This window comes from Bos grunniens, chromosome 1 (genome assembly GCF_055505025.1).
Source record: "Bos grunniens cultivar Pamir isolate PY7600 chromosome 1, Bosgru_T2T1.0, whole genome shotgun sequence".
NCBI classification, from domain to species: Eukaryota; Metazoa; Chordata; class Mammalia; order Artiodactyla; family Bovidae; genus Bos; species Bos grunniens.
This window is the reverse complement of record NC_141165.1, coordinates 103,708,335-103,728,676: the sequence shown is the minus strand read 5'-3', so window position 1 is coordinate 103,728,676 and position 20,342 is coordinate 103,708,335. Positions and strand designations below refer to the sequence as shown.

At 38.4% G+C, this 20,342-nt stretch overlaps 1 protein-coding gene across 2 annotated transcripts in view; it reads left to right on the top strand.

The window, feature by feature from the left end:
- The window catches only part of TRAT1 (T cell receptor associated transmembrane adaptor 1), a 47,756-nt gene extending 27,713 nt beyond the window's left edge, over positions 1–20,043 (top strand). For both annotated transcript variants that reach the window (XM_086407353.1, XM_086407348.1), the window contains exons 4-6: positions 9,059–9,120; positions 11,224–11,309; positions 17,754–20,043. In XM_086407353.1, coding sequence (XP_086263479.1) covers positions 9,059–9,120; positions 11,224–11,309; positions 17,754–18,032 — 427 coding nt within the window. In that variant the 3' untranslated portion in view covers positions 18,033–20,043. The remainder of the gene's footprint in view (positions 1–9,058; positions 9,121–11,223; positions 11,310–17,753) is intronic.
- The last annotated feature ends 299 nt before the right edge of the window (positions 20,044–20,342 follow it).

The window sequence follows — 20,342 nt, the reverse complement described above, 5'->3', positions numbered from 1 at the left end:
TAAAAAATGAGTTTTAATTACTTTTACTTCCATCTGAAGATTAATAGTTATAACATTATCTACCCTAGTTATTTACTCTCCCTGAGTCAATGAGAGAGCTGGATGAAGGACAAAATGAAACTAATCTGGTATCTGCAGAATCCTCGTTAACTTTGGAAGAAGATATCCTAGATTATGATTCAGTTCAGACTGTAAGAATGTAGTATAATTAAATATAGAATTGTGTGGCTCTTAAGAATTCAAGGTGGAAGGAAATCTGACAATACCTAATACAATTTAAGATATGTATGCACATACACAAGAATGCTGTGCCATTTTAAGGGTATTGCCAACAAATAACTCTAAATAATATGCAGTTACGGATGTAACATAACTTAATCTCTTATATTTATTAAGCAAGTTGCAGATAAATTTGTATAATACGTTTTTAAGAGAAGGTTTATGATGTCACAGGAAAGAAGTTTCATTTTCTTAGTATATTCTGACCCAAGTGTGTCGTTAAATTGGAAACTTCTCTTTTGGGGGAAAAGAAAATCTAAATATAGAAAGTTTTCTAGAAGATTCTTTAAGACCTTTTTGAAATGGCAAACTGAAAGGTTGAAAATGCCTTTGAAAAACATAGAGCTTTCTCATTGGTATAGGGTAACACTGTAAGCTTTTTATTTTTTATTTTTTTAGGTAGTAACTACCTTTATTTTTTTATTTTTTTAAAATTTTATTTTATTTTTAAACTTTACAAATTGTATTAGTTTTGCCAAATATCAAAATGAATCCGCCAGAGGTATACATGTATTCCCCATCCTGAACCCTCCTCCCTCCTCCCTCCCCATACCATCCCTCTGGGTCGCCCCAGTGCACTAGCCCCAAGCATCCAGTATCGTGCATCAAACCTGGACTGGCAACTCGTTTCATACATGATATTATACATGTTTCAATGCCATTCTACCAAATCTTCCCACCCTCTCCCTCTGCAACAGAGTCCATAAGACTGTTCTATACATCAGTGTCTCTTTTGCTGTCTCGTATACAGGGTTATTGTTACCATCTTTCTAAATTCCATATATATGCGTTAGTATACTGTATTGGTGTTTTTCTTTCTGGCTTACTTCATTCTGTATAATAGGCTCCAGTTTCATCCACCTCATTAGAACTGATTCAAATGTATTCTTTTTAATGGCTGAGTAATACTCCATTGTGTATATGTACCATAGCTTTCTTATCCATTCATCTGCTGATGGACATCTAGGTTGCTTCCATGTCCTGGCTATTATAAACAGTGCTGCGATGAACATTGGGGTACACGTGTCTCTTTCCCTTCTGGTTTCCTCAGTGTGTATGCCCAGCAGTGGGATGTAAGCTTTTTATTGTCCTCTAAAACGTCCTTTAAAAAATTCTTCTCCGTGTGAAAATGTCTCTGGAAGATTCAGATCTGGGCTACAGGAAGACCCACACAATAAAGAAAATCTATATTTTATGATTATTTTTAACATATTTTACAACATGAGATAATTTAAGTCATTGGTTCATATCAAGAGTGATTTGCTGATTCAGTTACAACAAAAAAATGTGACAAAAAGAATCCTACATAGCCATGCAGAACTTAATCTGACAATTGATTTTATACTCTTCACTTGAAAGGTAATTAAGATGCATTGTTATAGAAAGTAATGTGATACAATCATTCTACCAAAGACAGGACTGGTGGTTTTTGAATTAGGATGATAAGAAATCAGAAAGAAAAATTGGTAAAATACCCATCTCAAAACAAGCAAGCTCTTGGCTGCAGAGAAAATTCAGAAAAAAAGGCTGGTTCTTTTATAACATTCATTCCTTCAATAAATATTCATTTAACAAATAAGCATTTGTTAGACAATAGAGATATAAAGATGAAAAGATGAGGATCCTTCCCTCAAGGATTTAATAATCTGTTATCAACTGTAATAAATCTCCATTTAGGCAGAATTTGAATATACAATGCAGATTGTATCTATAAAGAGGCTATCTTATTAATTCACAAGTTTATGTATGTACTTCACAGCTTGTCTATTTCTCTGATTATGTAGTTTGGAAGCCAAAGTCACATTTATAGGAGAGCATGGAGGCTTCAGGGAAAAAACAAAAAAACAAATGAACTATCTCCTGCCATTAAGACATTAATATTAAAACAGCAAGTGGAAATAAGGGCTACCTTTCTTTCAGTTCAGTTGCTCAGTCATGTCCAACTCTTTGTGACCCCATGGACTGTAATACGCCAGGCTTCCCTGTTCCTCACCAACACCCAGAGCTTGTTCAGACTTATGTCCATCGAGTTGGTGATGCCATCCAATCATCTCATCCTCTGTCCCTTCTCCTCCCACCTTCAATCTTTCCCAGCATCAATCAGGGTCTTCTCCAATGAGTCAGTTCTTCGAATCAGGTGGCCGAAGTATTGGCATTTCAGCTTCAGCATCAATCCTTCCAATGAATATGCAAGACTGACTTCCTTTAGGATGGACTGGCTGGATCTCCTTGCAGTCCAAGGGACTCTCAAGAGTCTTCTCCAACACCACAGTTCAAAAGCATCAATTCTTCGGTGCTCGACTGTCTTTATAGTCCAACTCTCACATCCATACATGACTACTGAAAAAACCATAGCTTTGACTAGACAGACCTTTGTTGACAAAGTAATGTCTCTGCTTTTTAATATGCTGTCTAGGTTGGTCATAACTTTTCTTCCAAGGAGCAAGTGTCTTAATTTCATGGCTACAGTCACCATCTGCAGTGATTTTGGAGCCCCCCAAAATAAAGGCTGTCACGTTCGCATTGTTTCCCCATCTATTTGCCATGAGGTGATGGGACTGGATGCCATGATCTTAATTTTCTGAATGTTGAGTTTTAAGCCAACTTTTTCACTCTCCTCTTTGATTTTCATCAAGAGGCTCTTAGGTAGGACTGACTTTTCCTAGGTAGCACTGACTTTTCTTAGGTAGGACTTAGGTAGGTATCTTTCTTAGGTAGGGCTATAATAGTGGATGTTTCCACAGTTCCTTACATGGTCTGAGGCCAGAAGAAGGGAGGCAAGCTCCCCCTACCCTGGGTTCCCTGCTGCCCTGTCTCCCTGCTCCTCAGCAACTGGTTTAGGTGGGAAGCTATGCTAGAGGGGAAAGAAATTTGCCTCTCTGATCTTCTCTTCTTGCATTAGTAAGTCAGGAACATGATCACTTAAAGGACAGCAAAGTGTCTACATCTAATGAAAGTTAAATACCTGCTTCCTGGTATGTATATCCCAGGGCACTTTATTTTTCCTTTAAATGTAATTCTGCACGATTCTTGTCTTATGATCTGTGTTAAGAGGATAATGCAGTGAGAATAACATGGGTTTGAGATCCAAACAGTTCTGGATTTTAATCAAACTCTTGCAATTACTAGGTTTGTAATCTTGGGGAAATGAGCATTTCTGAAGTTGAATCATAACATAATACTACACTTACAGAGAGTAGCTGGTAAGAAAGAAAAAAAAAGCTGACTATAGGTCTAAATTAAGGTCTAAGAAAATACCCACGCATTTGGATTATATTTACCCCTTAATTAAAGAAAGCAGTTCAGATAATTAGGAAAGCAGTTCAGATTTACATTAAGCTTATTATAGCTCCTTAATTTTCAGAGTCTCTCTCAAGGACTTAGGACAAATTTCCAGCAACTTTTGCATGGTCTCCTCCTGCATGGCTCTGAAAGGTGCTTTTATCACAAAACATATCTCATCTCAGTTATTCTTCTACCTAAAATGATCTCTTGGATTTCTAGAGCTCTGCAGGTTGAGGACCCCACTTCACTTCCCCTCTTTGCTGAATATACTGACCTGGTGCCCTGGAACAGACTTTAGTCTCAGCCGTCATCTCCACCTGTTCCCAGGGTTGAACATCCTAATGATAGTGGAACTCCTGGGTAGCCTTCCCTGGCATCAGATTTCCAAGTAGATACACAGAAGAGGCCCTCACTGTGACCACTGCTGCATTTGGAACCAAAACATACCCATGTTCTCCAGCCTTCTGTTTGTTTTAATGTACAAGTAACCATAATCCAAACTCCAACCCTGTGTGAATGCAAGAAGTCCCATCCCTTGCCCAAATCTTTGTGAGAATCCTGCAAAATGTACTAACAGGTTTCAAAAATCTTATTCTTGATTGTCTTTGGGGCACGCCTAGCTCTGTGTCACTGCTCTAGGTTTCTTTCCCATCTCTTTACAGTTCTTCAAAATAGCAGAACTTTCCAGCCTCCCTTCTCTCAAACTTTGAGAAAAAAACAACACTTTTTAAGTGTCCTTTAAGTGCTCCAAAGCACTGGCAATACAAGCTTCTGTGTTTGAGTTTATTTAAAATAAAAAGTGGGTATTATTAGAAGAGCACTTGAACACTGATCAAAATAAAAATTTAGTATTAGATGTCATATCTCTGAGATCCTATTAACATATCTCCTCATAGGAAACACTACTGGTTCTTAGCTAACCCTGCTGCTGCTGCTGCTGCTGCTAAGTCACTTCAGTCGTGTCCGACTCTGTGTGACCCCATAGACAGCAGGTATTCTCCAGGCAAGAACACTGGAGTGGGTTGCCATTTCCTTCTCCAATGCATGAAAGTGAAAAGTGAAAGTGAAGTCGTTCAATCGTGTCCAACTCTTCGAGACCCCCTGGACTGCAGCCTACCAGGCTCCTCCACCCATGGGATTTTCCAGGCAAGAGTACTGGAGTGGCGTGCCGTTGCCTTCTCCGTAGCTAAACCTAGCCATACAAAAATCGCTAGGGTTTACGTTTTTCTCCTGGATCAAGTGTCTATCTTTGATGTTTGCTCATGCCAAGTTCAGGAAACCTATACTCATGGTACAGTCCCTATCAAAGTAAAAATTTATTGAGCGTATACACAGGAACATATTGCTGCAGCAACTTCCCCTTTTCTCTCTTGCATCATTTTTTTTTTTTTTTTGTCTCTTTGGTCTGATTCCCATCAGTATATAAACAGACAGTAACATCTTACATCTTTAAGAAAAGACAGACTCTCTTGATACCAGATTGCCTGTAGTCACCTCTTCATTGTTCTGTACTCTTTACAGGAAAACTTGGAAGTTCCATGTACATTCTGTCCATATTTGCTGGCTTCTCTTCCTCTTCTTTCTTGAACCTACTCTATTCAACTCTCTGTCCTCAATAATCCACTGACTCAGCTCTTGTCAGGGTCACCCGTGAAATATGTGGGGCAAATCTTAGTCTCACATGTGGCCCATCTGTAGCGTGACACATTGTCGTTCTCTCCTTGTGTGTGTGCTGAGTTGCTTCAGTCATGGCTGATTCTTTGTGACTCTATGGACGGTAGCCCACCAGGCTCCTCTGTCCATGGGATTCTCCTGCAAGAAAACTGGAGTGAGTTGCCATGCCCTCCTCTAGGGGATCTTCCCAACCCAGGGATTGAACCCGCGTCTCTTAGGTCTCCTGCACTGACAGGCGGGTTTACCACTAGTGCCAATTTTGAGACAGTTGCTTATCCAGGCTCTGAGGCCCACCTCCATTTTAGCTTTCTTCCTCAATTACCTGCAGCTCCTTCTCCTTTGCTGCCTCCTAAACCATAGATGACAGAGTGCCCAGGGCTCATCTAGTGAACCTCTTCTCTATCTACACTCATGTCATTAGTAATTTCATCCTCTCTCATGGCTTTAAGTAACACTTATACACTGCGCAAAGCCCAAACTTTTATCTGCCTACTCAGAGAAAGTGAAGTCACTCAGTCATGTTTGACTCTTTGTGACCCCATGGACTGTAGCCTAGCAAGACCTCCATCCATGAGATTTTCCAGGCAAGAGTACTGGAGTGGGTTGCCATTTCCGTTTCCAGGGGATCTTCCTGACCCAGGGATTGAACCTGGGTCTCCCACGTTGTAGGCAGACGCTTTACCATCTGAGCCACCAGGGAAGTCTTTCAAACAAATATCTATTAAACAAAGTTGATCAAAACCAATGTCTGACAGACATTGCTCAATCTTTCAACTTTCCAGACCCTTAAAATAGTTTTATTTAGTTTTCCAGAACTGTTTTTCATTTTTATTTGGATGTTGAAACCCACATTTATGTCTTAGAATTTGGAAGCTGAAAAGAACAACATAGGGAATAATTTAATATTTCTGTTTTTTTAAATCAGGAAATTTAAACTTCAGGAATTTATGTTTAAAGTCACCCAGGCAAAAGTAATGATTTTTTAAAAAATTGAACTCACTTATTTAATCTGAAATAATAAAGTATGAGGCATTTTCTTTAAAAGGACTTCACAATAAAAATGATAAAATATGAATAAGAACTTTAAAAATAGAGACTAGAGAAAATTTAAAATTGAAAGTGGAAAATCTGAACCATAAAGATGTAGGCTGGAGGCAAAAGAAGAGGGCAGCAGAGGATGAGATGGTTGGATGGTTGGATGAGATGGTTGATCACTGACTCAATGGACATGAGTTTGAGCAAACTCCGGGTGATGGTGAAGGAGAGGAAAGCCTGGCGTGCTGCAGTTCCTGGGGTTACAAAGAGCTGGGCATGACTCAGTGACTGAACAGCACAATCACAATATTATTTTAAATGTTGGAGTGTCAGTAAATGTGCTAATTGGTTAGAGGATCATTTCAGACATGTTGAGAACAATAGAGAACCTGATCTGGCCCAAAACTCAGTGGTGCACTAGCCTCTGGGCATATTTATTAATTTACTCTAACTAGTAATGTCTTCAGCATAAACACTGCCAAACATTTGTGCTTGAAGTTTATTAGATATTTGCAATAGGCTGGAGCTATTTGGCATTGCCAAGTAAAAATATACTTATTAATTTGTTGGTTAGACTGCTTCTTTATAATAGATTATTTGTGATGATTAATCATTTGAGACCTGCCTGCAGATGCAGGCCACTGCATTATAAATCATGTCCTATTTTCTTCATAGGGAATGAAATGTTCATTTTTTGGACATGATTTATCATCTGCAGGTTGTATCTGCTATTCATGTGTGCTGGGAAAATGGATGGATTGTCTTATTAAAAATTCCTCACCTTTTGCTATTTTATTCTCTGCATAGCCAGAGAAAAACCATTAGCAGGGACTTAACTTTGTATCCCAATATTAAGCTGTAGTGAATTACCAACAGACAGAAAGGGTATGGACGAGTTTCTTTGTTATCAAATAAGGCAAATACATACCAGCAACTGGACTTTTCAAATAATATCATACAGGTATCGTTTGATCTTTTTTTAAGGATACATTCTTGATATTTAAGTATACTGTCTTCTTTCAGAAGCATGGGACTAACATAGGTGTCATGCCTTGTGATAAGAGTTTTTCCTTTTGATGCAATTCCCTCCAGCTCTTGGTGATACATAATCTCAAAGTTAAAGCAGTTGCTGCTATTTTATGAAATGCCACTCACTGCCTAAAATGTTCTTCTGTTGCCAGCCTGCTATTGTGAAAGCTGGTCACCAGGACTATCGTCACTGCCTGTGACAATAGTAGTCTACTGTAATCCTAATAGGATTATTTAGATGAAGCAATAAGGAAATTTAATCAAACATCAAGAGCAAATAATGTTTAGAGCTTTAGGGCCAGACTTGAATCACAATCCTAGCACTGTCAGTTACTATATGTCTTTTGACAATTTGCCTCTATAGCTTGGACATTCCTTATGCGCACGAAGGGGGAGTTCTGAAAAATGAATCTCGTAGAGTTGTCCTGAGGGTTGAATGAGCACTGGCATAAAGAAAAGCTTTGACATTTGCTATTTATTGCTGATATTACACATAAGGTTAGGGAAAATACGTTAATCTATCTGAAAAGTGGGAAATAATATTTCTGTAGAATTTCCCTGGGTTTTTTATATAATGTATGTAAAACAGCACAGTATTTGGATGTAATAGATAATCAATCATTTTATTGCATCTGCCAAGCTGAGTCTACAATATTTCTCTGGCCTCTTATTTTTTAATCACTGCCAATATTTAGTAAACAGTGTTAGGGGTCAGAGTGATATTCTTGGCAAGCAAACAGGAAGTACAGTGTATAGTTTCAGTTTAGTTCAGTTCAGTTCAGTCGCTCAGTCGTGTCTGACTTTTTGTGACCCTATGAATCACAGCACGCCAGACCTCCCTGTCCATCACCAACTCCCTGAGTTCACTCAGACTCATGTCCATCGAGCCATCTCATCCTCTGTCATCCCCTTCTCCTCCTGCCCCTAATCCCTCCCAGCATTAGGGTTTTTTCCAATGAGTCAACTCTTCACATGAGGTGGCCAAAGTACTGGAGTTTCAGCTTTAGCATCATTCCTTCCAAAGAACACCCAGGGCTGATCTCCTTTAGAATGGACTGGTTGGATCTCCTTGCAGTCCAAGGGACTCCAAAGAGTCTTCTCCAACACCACACTTCAAAAGCATCAATTCTTCAGCACTCAGCCTTCTTCACAGTCTAACTCTGACATCCATACATGACCACTGGAAAAGCCATAGCCTTGACTAGATGAACCTCTGTTGACAAAGTAATGTCTCTGCTTTTGAATATGCTATCTAGGTTGGTCATAACTTTCCTTCCAATGAGTAAGCGTCTTTTAATTTCATGGCTGCAGTCACCATCTGCAGTGATTTTGTTTAGTGCACAGATAATCTAGGTTCTAATCCCAGCTCTGCCAGTTCCTGGCATATTATATAACCAATCTGTGTCTCAGGTTCCTTATCTATAAGATGGGAATGCTATAGTGACTGTCTGGTTAAATTATTGTGAGAAATATAAAAGGAATGAATATATATAATGCACTTCAAGTAACTCCTGACGCACAGTAAATGTTAAATAAGTATTTGCTATTATTCACTAAAAGAAGATCCAGAATACACTTTTCAAATTCAGACACACACGTGCATGCACACTTGTATTTACTGACTTACTTGCATATCTACCTTGGGTGGTCAAGGCTGGATAAGAATGTGCAATAATTTACCCAACACTGAAAATAGTTGAGAAATTAGATATGAACTATGTAGATTCTAACAAGGCAAATTATTTTCTTCTTATAGGGAAGATGAGTATGATCTTGAAGACTCACCAATTTATGGTAATGTAGATAATGTGGCCTTAGGTAAGTTTTATTTTTCCAAAAATTAAATTTACCTATAAATCAATTACCCCCACATAATTCCACAGAGAATTTGAGGTAGCTTATTTTTTGTCACAATCATATTTAAATATTTCAAGGGTAACCATACATTTGAGTATATTTAGCATATCATTTATCAAGTATTTTCAAAGCTGCATATTGTAAGTTGTATTGCAACAGTGAATCAACATCCTGTTTTTCTATATTCTCTTTATTTCACTCTAGTTTGTAGTAAGAATACCGGAAGACTCAATTACAATGAATTGTGACACACACAGATTTCTATGAAATAAAGCTATTTCTAGAACAGAAGATTGCCCAGGGGAACAGTGCTTTATGCTCTGTATACAAAAGCATATCTACAGTGAATAATTTGGAACAAAAAACAGATTCTCTGATTTCCTTTGTTTTAACTGGTTCTTTTAAAGTAGCGAATATAGGGTTACACTGATGACAAGCAGGGAAAGAGAAGAGCCAAACCATCACTGAGTGATGGGTTGTACACTTTTTGTTCTTTTGTAACAAGTACTCTTCAATTCCCAGCATCCTTTATTCCTTGAAACGTTCCACTCCCCCACAACTAAAAAACCCCTAAATGTCTCAAAACAAACAGCTGTGATCTGATCTGATCCCAGCCCTCTGATGAGAGAAGCTGTCAGACAAGGACTACCAATGATCTCTATCCTTGCCCTGTAAGCACTTAATTCATGATTGGTGGAGGGTGGGTAGGTGGGGTTAACTCCTGTTGATTGGCGTCTCAAACACAGATTCCCAGTAATGAATTAAATTTATCTGAACCTCTATATATCAAGACAGTATGAAATCTCCTAAAGTTAAACACATGAGAATTTTATAGGAGTCAAGAATTTAAATAATCTTTGTCTCTCCCCACCCCCCACCACCATTGTAAAGTATCCTTTAATCATCTGCTCTCTGAGGAATCAAAACTATTTTACAGGAATAGACTATTAAAGAATTTTCCTTCCTGTTTCCCTTTGCAGAATTGTGGTGCCCACTTATACTATTTGAGAACTTAATTTCTTTTGTATCCTGGTAGCTCAAAGCCCACCATATCTGCAGTCTTCATGAGCAGTGAGCACAGGTGCCTCTCTTACAGGTTCTGACTTAGTAATTCCACAGTAGGACTTAGAACCTCCTATTTAACAAGCCTCCTGGGTGATTCTAATTCATGTTTCCCGTGGTTTATCTTTGAGAAACATTATGGGCCAGTTCTCTACATTGCTTTTCAGAAAGGGTTGGAGCATTACAAAGTACCTTGTATTATAAACACATCTTTTCATCTATGGGGTCAAATTGGTGCAATCAACATTTCTGCAACATTATTCTCCATCCTACAAGTCATTAGCTTTCCTTCCTCTCCCTTTTAAATAGAGTATCTGGGGAAAGAAAGGTATGGATGACTCAGTAAGCATCCCCCACAGAAGGAAATAGGTTCATGCCTGCTGGCTGGTGGACATGGCGAAACCCCCCCAGCAACTTAGTATCAGCATTATATACCCCACTGTATACCCCTCAAAACAGCCTGGATGAACTGTCCTGTCACTGATATGTGGGATAACAAACATAATCTAAAATATATTTTTTCAAAAATAGTATAGGGTTAAAAAGGCCTCTGAGTAAAATATTTTTCTTATGGAAAAAATTACCAAATTTTGATCATCAATATATGTGCTCCGTACTTTATGCCACCTGCACCGTTTGTAATCATACTTAAATAGGAGGGCACAGGCAAGCCTTTAACTCATGGGATCCCCGTAACATATAAATGGTAGTTTGAGCAGAGACTGTCATGTCCTGTGATGGTATAAGAAGAGTAATATCCAAGTGACCAAGTAATATCCAATTTTGTCTAATTGTTAATACTGTTGGGCAACAGGCTTCTCCACAGTCTGACCTGCAGAGAGCAGTTTGTACCTCCTTATCTTTGCACTGCCACAAAAATAGACTAATCAAATGACTCCCGAGGGTTTCACATTTATAGCAAAGTGGTGTTTGGGTCATGCATTATGATTTGTGCCAGCATTTTTTAATTTTTCCATTGTAAATCTCTTTTCAACTCCCCAGAACCAGTGGATGAAAACTGCTATGAACAGATGAAAGCACGACCAGACAGATCTGCGAACAAACTGCAAGACGCCCCACCTTCACAGGTGAGTTTTGTTTTCTGTATCACGGGCCAGATTCAGCCTAGGTCACGGCACAACCGCCTGTTTCATGAGCATAAAGGCAGCATATTCTGATAAACATCAGAAGCAGCCTGTTAGAAATTTTGCATTCTGAACTGCTGTCAAATTCTAGCACCTAAGCTCTAATGAAAAACTCAGAAGGCAAATAGTTTTCAGAGCCACACTTAAAGACTCAAAATTGTGTACAACTACAAATGCAGTAGATTTCAAGGGAAAAGTGGATTCTCTTCCTAAATAATTAAGCTTTTTTTCTTTCAGAGCAAAGAAAAGTTACATATATCATAGAAATAATTATAAAAAGTGACACATACAGAGTGCTCAGAAGACCCGGATGTCAGGAATGGATGGTGGATGGGGAGAGAAAGACCTTAGTGAAAAGAAATTAACTATAAAAGAACATACTCTGTTTTATAAGGAAAATGAGTGTAAATTTAATACAAGCTCTATGGCTATTGTCTTATGGCAAGATTTACGCACGGCTTGTGGGGGATAGGCAGGACTAAAGCATAAGCAGAAATAGAAAAACCCAAGAAGAAATGAGTAGTTTATACTTTTCCTAGGATAAGGCGATGGCACCCCACTCCAGTACTCTTGCCTGGAAAATCCCATGGACGGAGGAGCCTGGTAGGCTGCAGTCCATGGGGTCGTGAAGAGTTGGACACCACTGAGTGACTTCACTTTCACTTTTCACTTTCATGCGCTGGAGAAGGAAATGGCAACCCACTCCAGTGTTCTTGCCTGGAGAATCCCAGGGACGGGGGAGCCTGGTGGGAGGCCATCTATGGGGTCACACAGAATTGGACACGACTGAAGTGACTTAGTAGTAGCAGTAGCAGAAGCGACTTAGCAGCAGCAGCAGCATACTTTTCCTACCCACATCAGTTCAGCCTCCTCAGACATAGCACTACTGTTCACAGTTCTTAGTGTATGTGTGGTTGAAGTGTTATGAATTTCAGTTATAATGGTTCTTTCTTCTCTTTCTCTATCCCATCCCTTTTGTTATGTGCTCTCATGCTATTTCCTAGAAACAGGCATATGGCCAGCATTTCCTATGTAGTCATTATACGTCAAACTTGTCTTATGTGCTTTACAGGCATTAGCATTTTAGGTTCCTATGAGGGAGACAGCATGATTATTCCCATTTGACAGAGATGATATAAAACTTGCCCTAGAGACTCAGAAACTAAGTAGGGAAACAGATCCAAACTTAGTCCCACTTGACAGAAAACATTTTCCTCCCAAAGATGGGTCAAAACTTGGAAACTTCCCATTAAGATAGAATTTCCTTTTTCTTTATAGGAGCCTTCTAAAAATCAAATTCTTAAAAATTTTTTAATGAAAACAAGATGTGGTGAAGTTTAAGCAGAATGTAAAGTAACTCTCTCATGGGCAAATCTGCCATGTGACATTCAATTAATTGTTAAATGTATTTTAGATAACAGGTATGAAAAAAACTGCTTGTTATAATATGATTTGCAAGATTCACGATAATAAAAAGAAAACCTTTTGAGAAAGGTTAAAATATAACTATGCCACCGGACATGCAGAGATCCACAGCACCTTAGCTGTAATAGAGCTGAGACTTCTGTTGCTGTTTGAATAGAAGTTGCTGTTTAATACATGTAAATTAAATAGGTCAGCCTTATTTATGCTGCATCTAGTTTGTACTCAAGAGGAAATTGTGCAGAGCCTTAAAGTGTCTTTAAAAGTCTGTTATTTTATAAATTATATATTTAAAGACACTTCTAAGGGAATTAGTCTTTATCCTTCTCACAAATTTAATTGCACAAATTAGAAGTAATCTCTCCTTTTAAATTAATTTTTATTGGAGTATAGTTGATTTACAATGCTGTGTTTGTTCCAGGTGTACATCAAAGTGAATCAGCTATATATGTATATTCACTCTTTTATAGATTCTATTCCCATATGGGTCATTACAGAGTATTGGGTTGAGTTCCTTGTGCTATACAGTAGGTTCTCATTAGCTATCTATTTTACATATAGTAAGCAGTGTGCATAGATCAATCCCAATTTCCCAATTTATCCCACCAGAAGTAATCTCCTTATATTTGCTCAATTCCATTTTATTAGAGGGCTTCCCTAGTAGCTCAGTTGGTAAAGAATCCATCTGCAATGCAGGAGACCATGGTTCAATTCCTGGGTGGAGAAGATTTCCACTGGAGGAGGAATAGGCTACCCACTCCAGTATTCTTGGGCATCCCTGCTGGCTCAGCTAGTAAAGAATCCACCTCCAATGTGGGAGACCTGGGTTCAATCCCTGGGCTGGGAAGATCCCCTGGAGACAGGAACAGCTACCCACTCTAGTATTCTGGCCTGGAGAATTCTATGAACCGTATAGTCCATGGGGTCACAATGACAGTTATCATCAAAACACTGCCCCGTTAGTTACTATGGTACTCAGTTACTTTGGTCAATTACATTACAAAAGTGTGAAGAATCCATAATGCAATGCAAAAAAAGCTTATGGATCAAATATTGGAAACAGAAAAAAGCTCCTTGTCCTTTGAAAATGATGTGTACAATTCAAAAGTTGCAATTTCAGTCTCTAAATCTGCTATTAACCAGGAAAAGTTGACTGGGAAACTTGGTGACAAAATGGGTTCATGAGAGTTCCCTAAAAAATTTTAGGGGCATCAATGTGAACTTATTTTTCTCTTATCCTCACATCAAAACCTCACCCATCCCTCCTTTCCCTCCATGTCAGAAGCACCCTTTCCCCTTTCCAAAGCCAATAGTCCTACTTGGGCTCTTGACTATTTCTTCTACTTCTTTCAAGATCTTGCACCTTCAATTATTTGTCTTCATTTCTTTAAATGAATGAAGTACTATTGACTTACAAATATACCCAAATCTCTGCAATATTTAAAAACACAAAACAACAAAACTTTTACTTCAACCTGTTTTTGTCTCTAATTCCTAAACTGGTTTTTACTTTGCTCCAGTTCCCATTTATATTCACAGATACACATGTTTTTTTATCCCTGTCTATATGTTTTCTGGGCCTCCCAAGTGACTCAGTGGTAAAGAATTCGCCTGCCAATGCAGGAGACAGGAGACACAGGTTTGATCCCTGGGTCAGGAAGATCCCCTGAAGGATGAAATGGTGATTCACTCCAGCATTCTTGCCGGGAAAATTACATGCACGAGGAGCCTGGTGGACTGTAGTCCATGGGGTTGCAAAGAGTCAGACACAACTGAACATGCGTGAGCATGCAATGCACGTGTATTTTCCACCCATCTATTCAACTGAAACAATATTTGGTAAATCACAAATGACCATTACACGTACAATTTGTGGTCTTTTCTCAAGACTCACATTCGATGAACTCTGCAGGACTTGATAAATGTTGACCAGTTGTTGACCAGACAAACATTTGGAATGCTTTCAGTAATAAGTACAAAAACTCAATTCAAGCTATATCATAAAAGGGAAGTCACTGGCTCATATAACTGAGATATGAGGGTGTCGTGTTTTTGAAATGATTGAATGTGAGGGCTCCTCCATTTCTTCTCCCTATTTCTTTGTTACTGACTTTATTCTCTTCTGTTACCAACAGGCTCTTCCATTGAGGCTGGGAAAGCCATAGGAGACCCAGCTTTTCTTTTTCCCAAATCCAGGGAAAGATATCTTTTCTATTTCTGCACCTGTACCTCAGTCCCCAAAAGGCCATGTAACTGGCTCTGCTGAAGTCATATGCCTACTCTTAGCCCAGCTTCTGTTGGCAGGAGGATGGGTAGTGTAATTGGTCCCAGCCTGGGTCGAATGCTTATTCCTGTGCTGAGATGGGATACAGTATTGTAATTGATAGTCTCTCCAGGACCAGATAGAGGAAAGAAATTCCCTAAAACAAAGTGGGGAATTTATTAAAGAAAGAGAATAGAACAAAGTGCTAGACAGTCAAAAAAGTTACCCACGCCTCTCTATTATGGAATGCCTTTTGGTAATTTTGCTCACTTCACTGACATATTCTCTATCTAGGCAAAGGCAAAGCAGGTCTTAAAACATGAGTTATGTTAAGACAGCAGTGAAATGTCCAGTTTGCTTGAAATACAGAGTTTATGTAGGAGAGTACTGGGAATCAAATAGAAGGTGTGAATTATGAGAATAGGAAACCTTGAATGTTATGCTATCAAATTCAGACTCTAGGCTAAAGTTTCAGGGCCAGGATGGTAAAATATAAAAGTTATGCCTTAGGAAGAGAATTTGAAAATAGTATATGGGCTAACTGGCAGAGTATAGAGATGTGATGGCAATGATACCAATTACCTATCTACAATTATCCAGAAATTATTTTAGAAATAAAGTCAGACCAAAGATACCAGAGAGGTTGTAAATAGAACCATCCCCCTGCCTGGTAGAGGAGATAAGACTTTTTAACTTTTAGCATGAAAACAAGTGCCAACAGGGAGAAGCTAATCCATGCATCGGGGGGGTGTTAATCCAAATGTTGCTTCTTTAATCCAAACCCCACAAATTGATATAACTTTGGCTTACTCTGAATGGTAAACCCTTATTTTTGTTTATTCAATGGCTGTTCTAAAGTTTTAGCCTACAGCTCTGATAATTATAATACCACCATACCTTGGACCTTATCTTGGTTCAAAAACCAGGTTTGAAGTGTGCAGTCTACTTAAAACATTGGGTTTTTTCACTAGATGCATACTACAGAGCTATACAGCAAGGGGTTAGTTGACTTTGTGGGTACAGAACTGTGGATATGGAGGGCAGACTATAAAATTATATGTAATATTAAATTACATATAAATTATATATATATTTACCTGCTCAAGGGGTTGGCATCCCTCACCCCCACATTGTTCAACTGTAAATTACCTCCATTTGCTAATAACATTGTAAGATGCGTGTTAAGTCACTGCAGTCATGTCCAACTCATTGTAATCCTATGGATTGTAGCCCACCAGACTCCTCTATCCATGGAATTCTCCTGGCAAGAATACTGGAATGGGTTGCTTGCCCTCCTCCAGGGGATCTTACCACCCAACATTCTAAGATAGGTACTCTCATTTGATAGCAAGAGGTTAAAAATATTGATAGTTAAAAAAAAAAAAAAAGAACTGCCCAGGGTCCCATGATCAGAATGTCACAGCTGGAATTCAATCCTAAAACTTTCAAACACCAAATTCAAGATCTTGTCTTCGGGCTTATTGCTTTCTGCAAGTTTCTCTAGTCTCCTGCCCTTCTTAATCTAGTGCTGACCCAGCTTTAGGCCAGAGAGGACCGCCAGGCTTTCTTGGATGCAAATGAATCCAAGACCAACCTAAATGAGCTCAAAGAGGATCTGGGGACAGGTAGGCAGGAAGGAAGTAATAGGGGAAAATGGGAAATGCAACTCTTGCCAAATGCTGGTCATATAAATGGTTGTTGGTTGTTTAGTTGCCAAGCCATGTCCAACCATTGCAAGCCCATGGTCTATAGCCTGCCAGGTTCCTCTGTCCATGGGATTTCCCAGGCAAGAATGCTGAAGTGGGTTGTCATTCCCTTCTCCAGCGGATCTTCCCAACCCAGGAATCAAAGCTGGGTCTCCTGCAAGTATCTTCTTTACTGACTGAGCCACCAGGGAAGCCCCAGTCATACAAATAAACCCTGTTAACCTTATACTTCTGAGTCTCAAATGTAGAGAAAGTAGAGACTTTTGTGGGTATCAACCAATTATTAAACATATGTAAAGCATATCTGATTGGTTATATTCCTTCCTGTCATGCTTTGTTCCCAGTTTAACAAATCAGAGTATTGTTACTTGGTAGGTGAAATACAGGGCAGGCACTCCCTGAGGTGAATGCAAGGGGAGAAACTGGTTAAAAACATCCATCTAAAAAGTTCATGTGTATTCTGAGTATAAGAAAGAAAACTGCTTTCTTTAAAGCATTTTCCACTCCAAAATCTTGAATTTACTATTTGTAGTTATCACTCTGATTGACAAATTTGGCAAATAAGGCCATGAAGACCAGAAAACAAACTTGTGTGTTTTTGGTAGGCTTTAGAGTTTCCCAGTGGAGAGGGCAATGGCACCCCACTCCAGTACTCTTGCCTGGAAAATCCCATGGACGGAGGAGCCTGGTAGGCTGCCGTCCGTGGGGTTGCTAAGAGTCGGACATGACTGAGCGACTTCACTTTGACTTTTCACTTTCATGCATTGGAGAAGGAAACGGCAACCCACTCCAGTATTCTTGCCTAGAGAATCCCAGGGATGGGGGAGCCTGGTGGGCTGCCGTCTATGGGGTCACACAGAGTCGGACACGACTGAAGTGACTTAGCAGCAGCAGCAGCAGCAGCAGCAGCAGCAGTAGCAGCAGCAGCAGAGTTTTGCAGAGGTCAAAGTTAAAGAATGGCTAACAGTGAAAACTTACTATGCTTTTCTCTTTTAGGAAACTGCAGTAAGGGTATGCTATGCCTCATTAGATCACAACAATGAGGGGAAGCGAAGAAAGCCCAGGAAACAGAAAACTCATTTGTCAGACAAGGATGAAGAGGGGCAGATGCATGCAAAGGATATCAGCCTTTCTAAGACCACTTTGGTGGACAGTTACCCACCAGAAAGTGAGGCAATAGAGGAAAACATTCATGATGATCCCATCAGGCTGTTTGGATTGATCCGTGCACAGAAAGAAAGTTTACACTCGCTAGACTATGATCTAGCTCAGTAAACTGGCTCTTACTGGACGTGTTTGTCAGAGAAATGAAGACCCATTTGACACAGCATGACTTGTCATGGTAATGATCTGATCGTCTGTTGGTGGGATGGTTGCTTACCTTTTATCCAGAGGTTATGTTATGCACGCCAAATGGAATACCATACAAATTAGCTATTTAGTTATTTGAATTCACTTAAAAAACACGTATGTAGTAAAATGTAAATAAAATCAAGTTTGCAGATTGATCCTGATAGAAGCCATAACTTCACAACAATACTCAGTGACATAAACCTCCCCCCAAAAAAGGTTTTAAGCATATGTTCTTGATCATGTTGAAAGAAGTCAATTTTTTTTTTTAAGTTCTCCTTTCTGAATGTGAAATACCCCATAATTGGAGAAAATTTCTGATTGAAAGGCATGGGAGGCATTTAAACTTATTGCTAAGAGTAGAGGGATAAGCTTCTTAATATTTTCCACAAATGGAAATTTTAGTTCTAGAAATGAAATTAATGCATACTCCTTATAACAACAAATAGTATAAAAAATAATTTAGATATTCCACTAGCCAGAGATAATTGCAGTGATCAACTTTCTATATATTCTTTTAGATATTTTTCTCAGCATGACCATACATATACCCATATATAGGCCTAGTAGTTTTTTTTTTTTTAACAAAAAAGAAAAAGGGGGAATGATGATTGTACACTTATTATTTAAGCTTTTTTCACTTAATATATCATAAATTTCTTTCCACTGTTATTTTTAACTATAACTAACTATAGTTAATAATTTTAATTTAATGATTGCATAGTATTTCATTGATGATTGTACCAAAACTTAAATAATTTTGAAGTACATTTAGTTCATTTCCAATCTCTGGTTTTTTTGCTTTTACAAATAACATTTTAATGAGGATCCATCTTTGCACATGTTTGGTACTTTTCTGACTTCTTGTGGCCAAATGTCTAGGAAAAGGATTGCTGCATTAAAAGGTGTGCATTGTGTAAGTCTCTATAGATTATATTTCTGAAAGGCTAAGAGTTAGGTCAAAGTGTGTGCCCTGTTTAAACGCTAATAAGCACTCTTAAATTGCTCTCCAAAAATTTTTTTTCTAAAATGCTTTCTATCTTGCTCCATTTGGAGTAGAAAATTTGGTTTAAATCACTGAACAAAAACATTATACTTGACAGCTATTGCTCCTGCCCTCTGACCAGAGCTTAGAAGATTTTAGTGACTCTTCAATTACCTGTGGAGCTCCCATGGCTGTTGATATTATAAGTTATACAATGATGATGGAAACAGGCTCTGCACCCATTGAATAGAAGATGAGTATTAGGTTAAAGAAAAGTGTAGCTACTAGTAAAAAAAAAATACTATTAAGAAAAAATAATGAGAGATAATAACAGTGAGAGGGCATCTCTGAAGGAAATCTTAATTCTGAGAACTGAACAATGAGAAGGAACCACCCACATAAAAAGAGGAAGAAAGAGCACATTTTGTGTAAAACTTCTATCCCTATTTGGAAGTGCCTACATCTATCAATTATTTTCCATTATGAATCTGTAGAAAAATAAATGCTGATTATAAAATTTTTCAAGTTGTCCACAGTGCCATAGAAAAGGCAAAAAATATTAATATCTAAGGTCAGAAGAAGTCAGGTTTCTGATTCCAAAGAACCAAAATGAAGTTAATAATACATATTGACTTTGTGTTTAATGTTTAATTTAAAATAAAATTTTTGCTATCACGTTTATGTTGTTACATGTTTATATATTACCATGGTTCAATAAAAATAAAGTTAGATTGTGTTTACGGCAGCTATTTTTTCCTGTAACTATTCCACAGGATTCACTTGTATTATTTACCTGGCATCTAGAAATATTTGAATTTTTTGCCTCTGGTTTATATCATTTGAATTCTAAAATATTTTAAAGTTTTGTGTACCAGATATATCTGATGCCCATTAGGAAGATTTTTAGCTACAAATTTAAATTCTTTAATAAATATAAGGCTCTTTAAGTTACCTATTTCTTATTGTGTGATCTTGGTGAATGTGTCTTTTGAGGAATTTGTTAAATTTATTGGCATTAAGTTGTTCAAATACTCTCTATTATTCTTTTAATATCTGTAGAATTTGTAGTGACTTTTCTTTTATACTGATAATTTGCTTATTTTTACCCGCAATGGCAACCCACTCCAGTACTCTTGCCTGGAAAATCCCATGGGCGGAGGAGCCTGGTAGCCTGCAGTCCATGGGGTCGCGAAGAAGGACACGACTGAGCGACTTCACTTTCACTTTTCACTTTCATGCATTGGAGAAGG